General features: G+C 32.1%; 1 protein-coding gene across 1 annotated transcript; it reads left to right on the top strand.

Annotated features, from left to right (window-relative positions):
* Positions 1-2,118: 2,118 nt before the first annotated feature.
* LOC123883879 (mitochondrial adenine nucleotide transporter ADNT1) lies at positions 2,119-7,556 on the top strand. Its single transcript, XM_045932822.1, has 8 exons — positions 2,119-2,611; positions 3,977-4,025; positions 4,191-4,354; positions 4,634-4,671; positions 5,549-5,661; positions 5,792-5,905; positions 6,707-7,051; positions 7,145-7,556. Exons 1-8 carry the CDS (start codon positions 2,451-2,453, stop codon positions 7,226-7,228), a joined length of 1,068 nt encoding a protein of 355 aa, XP_045788778.1. The 5' UTR covers positions 2,119-2,450; the 3' UTR covers positions 7,229-7,556.

Below are 7,556 nucleotides of genomic sequence, written 5' to 3'. Positions count from 1 at the left end.
TACATGAAAAGAAAAGAACTAAAAAGTCTTATGAGAGCTCGACCGCAAGGTAATTAAAGGTTGTACAAAAATTATTTCCACCAAGAATTAAACTTGACTTCCTCCAAGCGAACCATCCTAACATCTGCAAGCAAAATGAAAATCTAGAAGTATGTGATAGTTGAAGAAACAAAGACACAAATAACAATATTATACTCCAAAAATAAAGGTAAATAAAATAATACTAAACATGAAATTGATATATAAAAAGTTAAAGAATTATATTGAACATATATCAGTCAAATCAATATATACAAAGCTTCTTTAAATATTGTGTATTTTTTCATATCGTAAACCAAAGCCATCAAAATAGTTTGGAAAACAAAAAAATATATTCAAATATGCATGGTGGAAAACAATATTGTCTTGATCAAATGAAAAATGAGAGTCATATATATAGACCAAATTAATCAATATCATTCAATTAGATACTAATTCTTTCCCTTTCTTTCTTATTCTCCAAAGGAATATGCTATATTTTTCCTTTTATGGCGTGCAACTATTTCCTTTGTTATATCATAAGGCATTCATATTGTTAATTTTTTTTTAGTTATTTTAGTTTATTGAATTTAAGATTTCCAAATATTTCCTAAACTATTTATAGAAAAGGTCATTGGTGACTATATTTGCTTCTAGCTAGCTAGCAAAGGTCATTTTGGTGACTATATTTGCTAATTATTTGAATGGATTCAAATTTTCATTGACCTTTCTAATAGTTTCTAAATTATTTCGTGTGACAATATCAATAATATTATTTCATTCTTTTTTTTTTCTTTTATGACTTTAGAATAAAAGTTGACCAATATTAATTGCTATTCAATTTTATTGCATGAAATCTTCTAATATTAATTAAGATTGATTTGCTATTAAGATTGTTATATAGAAATGACCCTAATACTTGACAAAAAAAGAAAAGAAAAGAAATGACCCTAATAGGTTGCCACATAGGCCTCAAGTGAATGATAGAATGCCACCTAATTAAAGGAAGAATGATAGAATGACACATAAGAAAATAATCAAGAGAGAGAAACTTGTAAATATATAAATAATAGATGTAGCGTAAATTATGATAAGATGATATAATTAAAAATGATAATATTAGAAAGGGTTGTGAGTAACACTTATCATAAAAAAAGATGGAGAAAACTCAGTCTAAAATATTTGGACAAAAAAAGAAGACTTATAGATTATTATTTAATAAGGACAATAGACCAGATAGAGTATATTTATGTAACCAAAAAATAGAGTAATTTTATAAATCACCAAGGACACGATAAGACCTAAAAAAAATTATAAGAAAAACTACCAAGAAAGATTTAAAAATTAATAATAAAATGGTTATTGATGTCCTTGTTGTAAACATACAAAGTTCATCTATGTTTAGCAAAAATAGTGATAAATTAACGAACTAATTAAATAAGGGGCGAAAATACTTTTACAATCCAATATTAAAAGTGTACGTAAAAAATTACAATAAGGAGTAACTAATATTGGGAGAAAAAAAAGAGCATAAAATCTTTTTTGCTAGAGGACAGTAGTTAGAGTTAAAATTTGTTTCAATTTTAACTTGAGGTGGAGATGACAAATAATATGGAAGTAAACTTCACATCTTAGCACTTTTATGACCGAGATTACAATAGAAACCTTGGATAAGGCCTAAGTTGAGAAACATTTCTTTTTTTGTGCTCTATCAACATTAAACTTAACCGTGTAGTAAATTAAATTCTTAATAATAACTAGCGGTCAGATAGAGCGTGTTCCGCGTCTGTCTACGTCTATTATGTAAATTTATGTAAAAAAAATAAAAAAAATGCATGCCTTATGTTATGATTTGTTTGTTAATAAAAAAAATTTGTTGCTAAAAGAAAATCAAGGGTATTATTGGTATTATAAAAAATTACACCAAATTTTTTTATATTCTCTTTATATATATAATATATATATATATATATATATAGGTATAGATAATAAAAAAATACATTATAAACATTTCTCCAATATTTCTGTACGATGAAGAGAAAATCTCAACCACAAAAACAACTAATTTTATATTATTATTTTATTTTATCTCTATTTTCTAACAACAAAAAAATTCTCCAATTTATTTTCATGAGTGAAGTGTTTCTCTGTCCATATAAATAGCATAACTGTAACGAAACGCCGTCACACCATACAAGGAGTTAGTGGTCTCTGTGAGCTTTCACTCTCTCACTAGAAGCTTACGCAGCCACCACCATCACCACCAAATGATCGCTTAACCTCGCCGTACTAATTCACCGGAAAATCTAAGATCTCTCAATCTCCGACAACCTAGATTAATTAATTACTCTTTTTCTTTCGATTTTTTCAGTTCCGGTTAGGTTAGGGTTTATTAATTTTATCATAAATTATTATATTATTGATTATTGATTATGGCTTCGGAAGATGTGAAAACTGGTGAATCAGCTGTAACGAAGATCGTGAATTTGGCGGAAGAAGCTAAGCTCGCTAGAGAAGGTGTTGTTAAAGCTCCTAATTATGCAATCGGTAGCATCTGCAAGTCTCTCGTTGCTGGTGGAGTCGCCGGAGGAGTGTCAGTTCCGTTTCTCATTTCCTATGATTGATTTTGGAAGTATTTTTTGTTTGATTTTGATTTTGATTTGATGCTCTGTTTGTTATATTGAAATGGTGATTTTGGTGATTTAGATTGTTGTGTGTTTTTGTTGTTTGGGAATAGATGAAAAAATTGAAGCATGTTGATTTTATATAATTTATGTTTTTTTTTTGTGGTGTGATTGATATGAAAAATTATTAATCTTGCTTTTGTATATGATGAAGTAGTATATGATTATATGATACATGATCTGTTACATATATAATAGTCAAAAAAGATCTGTTAAATTAAAAATTGTTTTTCATTTTGGAAGGTGACAACTATTGCTAGTGATAAAAATGAGATATACTTAGGTTCTGTAGTCAATAGCAGCCGTAGTGGCTACTATACTATACCGACATTGAGTAGTGCAGGGCCCTCTAGTTACTCGGAAGCATTGACACAAACACGGACACTAGACACTTACATGTTGACACTGGTTTAAAGTAGAAAAAACTAATTAATTGAATGGAATCACATATGATGGTGTTGGACACTAGACATGTCTTCCATCAGAAATGTTGGTTCTACCTATCGTAATTGTTATGCATAACCCCACTGTGTTGCGTTTGAGTAGTGACCAAATATTGGCTCTAGAAGCCCTACTGTGAAGCTTCTGTGAAATAGAATACACCCTGAACTTATAGTCTCTCTGGATGTTTTTGGCCATTTCACGGTAAAAATTTATTTGCTTTGTGTTGAGTTTGGATATTGGTAACAATGAACTTTGATTATTAGTGTACAATATGTGATTAATTTTTTGTTCTCTGCTGTTTTTAAGCTTTTACATGTGTATGGTACCATGTTATAAATTACTTGTCTTGTTTCCCTGAACTTGAACTTAATGGCCTTTCCGCTACACTGCTATAGCATTTTGAGGGTTGGCTTATACACTCTGCTATCTGCCATTGTCTACATAGCACTTGGCCAGAAAATCCCCTGCTCAAAATAAAAGAAATAAATTAGAAGAATTTTTTCTATTTTATTTTGGGCACATGTGTTTGCCGATGAATAAATTTGAATTTGTTTTTGGATTGGATCACTTGCAAAGAAACAACCCTAATATTGGGACTCTGGAACCAGTTTTGGTTTCTTGTGGTTGTATTTGTGAGTTTTATAAAAGTAACTAGAAAATTTCCATTATCTTCGTATTTTGATTGTAAATACCTTCCTAACATTACATTTCCTGCCAACAAAAGAACTTATACATGCTGTGACTTCCATTTTACATTTCTTATTATTTTTTTACTCAATTTTTGGTGTTATAATGAATTCTAATCAAACCAAATTTTTTGTATCATGCAGATCACGAACAGCGGTTGCTCCGCTGGAACGAATGAAAATTTTGCTGCAGGTTAGTTTGTTTGGTATTTAAATTTACATATCTATATTAGTATTACTGTATTATTTCTTCTTGCTTTTATATGCCGGGAAAATAATTAGTCTGTATATCAGCATGCTTGTTTGGATGTATCCTAAGTTCTCTACATACGGTGTCTTTTGGTCTTGCCATCTGCAGGTCCAGAATCCTCATAACATAAAATACAATGGAACAATACAAGGCCTAAAATATATTTGGAGAACTGAAGGGTTCCGTGGACTGTTTAAGGGAAATGGTACTAATTGTGCTCGAATTGTCCCAAATTCTGCAGTGAAGTTCTTCAGTTATGAGCAAGCTTCTAAGTAAGTTTTACCCGTATACAAGAAGATGCACTAATTGGTGTTTTTGTCTAGAATATTCTTTGTTTACTTATCACTCAGTTGCAGTTTTATACCAATCAACTTTTAGTGATGGCAAATTGGCTTCTGCAATCCTTTTTAAACATTTTTCTTTCACTGCATATTGCTATTTAAATAGGGGCACTCCAGTAGCTAACATTTTTCAATCATTTACACATCCTTCATATATTTTTTACTGTCTCCTCTGTTTATTTCCCTGACAATTCCTTCTTATTTTGACAGAGGCATACTTCATCTGTATCAGCAGCAAACTGGAAATGGTATGCTTATGTTTACGATTTTGGATTGTTTATTTTTATTTGAGCAAGGAAAATTGTAGATTTGACCATGGATGAATTGGAGTAGACTGCTTTGCTCAAGACTTTTAAAAACTGACCACAATTCCTGTGGCTGAATCATCTGTATTTGAAACATACAATAAAAACAATGTTCAGAATTTTCTAACTCTTAAGTTTTCATCAAAACTTCATTCAATATATCGAGCAAGTCATAATACCTAAAGTGGGCACAAGTCAACTTCTCAATCTCAAGAAACAGTAGTTTGTTTCATTAAGTGGCAAACCATAGAACTTAGTAGCAAAACATGGTGTTTTGAAAGTGTTGGCTTGTATTTGAGTGATAGTAAGTTAGCAACTTAACACAATGCTTGACCGCCCAAGAGTATATAGTAAAATTTGAAAAGAAAAAAAGTATTAGGTACACAATCATATCTACCCAACCAGTACTGTTATGGTCATTACCCAGTATAGGAATGGCTTCCATTTAAGAGTACTGATACTCATGCATCTTATATATTGCAGCTATGCGGTGTCTGGGGACATCTTGAATTGAATATTCAATACTGATAATCATTTTTTAACACAAATGATTTATTGCCGTTTCTTTAATACATTTGCCAGTAATCTTTTAATTACATGTTTTTATTACTCCGTTAGTACAACATTCAGCACTTGAATGAAAACCTTTTCAAACATTGCAGTGCTTAGCGATTGATCTCTAAAAAAAATAATATCCTATTATGACTCATTCACTTATGGCCACACTGGTTGAAATGATCTGTGTTTTGAATTGTCAATTTTTTTGTTAGTATTAAAACACTTCTGGTTGTCTAAGTATATGGCCTTATACTTTCTGCAGAGGATGCTCAACTGACTCCTGTGTTACGTCTTGGAGCTGGAGCATGTGCTGGCATAATTGCTATGTCTGCAACTTATCCTATGGATATGGTCCGAGGCAGGATAACTGTACAGGTCAGTTTTTCTTTTATTTTACCAAATGATTGGTTTGTTATTGTGGATTTTAATGGTAATATTAATCGGAGAAAAAACTATGTTTGTGGTCTTAAAGTTTGACAGAAAGTTTTTTGCATTGTATTTGCAGACTGAGAAATCCCCTTATCAGTACAGAGGAATGTTCCATGCTTTGACTACTGTGCTTAAGGAAGAAGGTCCACGTGCTTTATATAAGGGCTGGCTTCCTTCAGTAATTGGAGTTGTGAGTAATCTTTCTGAAATATCTTTTTTATTTATCAAGATGATAATTATGACCACGAGTCCATTTTCATGTTCCTAAAGACAGTGACAAACGTGAACATGCTTTATTTACAATTTTCATGAGAAGTTGTTACTGCATTTAAAAGCAACATAGAATGTGCAGTTGAGGTTGGGATCTTGATCCTAAGAATGAGAAAAATTCTGAAAGTGGGTTGAGCCTTTTGTGAAGTTTGCTTGGATGTGTAGTTCTATACACCATCTTAAATTACTTCATTTACCTTTTTTACTCCGAACATTTACATGCTTGGACTTTTTTTTTGAAGAAGTTTACATGCTTGGACTTGTTTATCTTTTTCAAAAAATCATTTTTAAACTGATAAATGGGTTAATAAGTGGGTTTAGCCTCTTGTGAATTCATTTAATTTTTTGAAATTGTATCTTTAATTTCTAACAATGGTTGCAGGATTTTCGGAAGGGTACGCCCCTAGGTTCTCTATTTGTTCATAAATGTTTATGTTTATGGTAGGATCTATGAGTAGATACATCTATTCAATAAGTCATGCTATACCATTGGACTGAAGATAGTGAAGGGCAATGCTAGGGTATTTATATGGACAGTTCCTCACAACTTTATACAAGGGAAGATGGATCGCATGATTCCCTACAGGCGCAAAAATGGATTGCATGATTCCTTTGCCTGTTTCATAATTATATATACAATCGGCTGTTGTAATTTTGTGCAGAAGCATGGTCTCTTTTTTGGTGTTTCTGTTAATTGATATTCTCTTTCTCTCTTCCGCAGGTTCCTTATGTGGGTCTCAACTTTGCTGTCTATGAGTCTCTAAAAGATTGGTTGATTAAATCCAGACCATTTGGTCTAGTCCAGGATTCTGAGTTGAGTGTGACAACACGCCTGGCTTGTGGTGCTGCTGCTGGAACCATTGGACAAACTGTCGCTTACCCACTTGATGTCATTCGTCGAAGAATGCAGATGACCGGTTGGAGCCATGCTGCTTCTGTTATAACTGGAGATGGAAGAGGCAAAGTCCCACTTGAATATACTGGAATGATTGATGCATTTAGGAAAACTGTTCGTCACGAGGGATTTGGTGCATTATACAAGGGTCTGGTTCCCAATTCTGTAAAGGTCAGTCTTCATCTAACATTAATGATCAATTTGGGAAAAATTATATCTACAATTATCTCTCTTACATTCGTTAACTCCCTTCTTTTTTTGCAGGTGGTCCCATCCATAGCACTTGCGTTTGTATCATACGAGATGGTGAAGGACATTTTAGGAGTGGAGATCAGAATATCAGACTAAAGTTCGATAGCCCCATATTATCTGTTTACGTTTTGTCCTTTTTTTTTATAGGCAAGGGAATGTAGAGATGGCAAAACATAAAATTATTTTCTTGTTTTTCATCTCACTGAGGATAAGTTTAGAACTCTAGAGTTAGTGTCCATAAATTTATTCCCTTGTTCCTTCCTATTTGTTTTCTTTGCAAACGTGCTGTAGTTTTCAGCTTCTTATTCATCTGCCATGTCAATAAGTGTTGTGGAAAAACAATGCAGAGACATATCTGCCTAGCTTTCTGAAGAAAGCATTTTTTTAGTGGAAATAATATGTTTGGAATGAATGTTTTTAAGTA

Source organism: Trifolium pratense, linkage group LG5, assembly GCF_020283565.1.
Source record: "Trifolium pratense cultivar HEN17-A07 linkage group LG5, ARS_RC_1.1, whole genome shotgun sequence".
Lineage (NCBI taxonomy): Eukaryota > Viridiplantae > Streptophyta > Magnoliopsida > Fabales > Fabaceae > Trifolium > Trifolium pratense.
The sequence above is the reverse complement of the archived record's forward strand: the minus strand, read 5'-3'. Positions and strand labels throughout refer to the sequence as shown.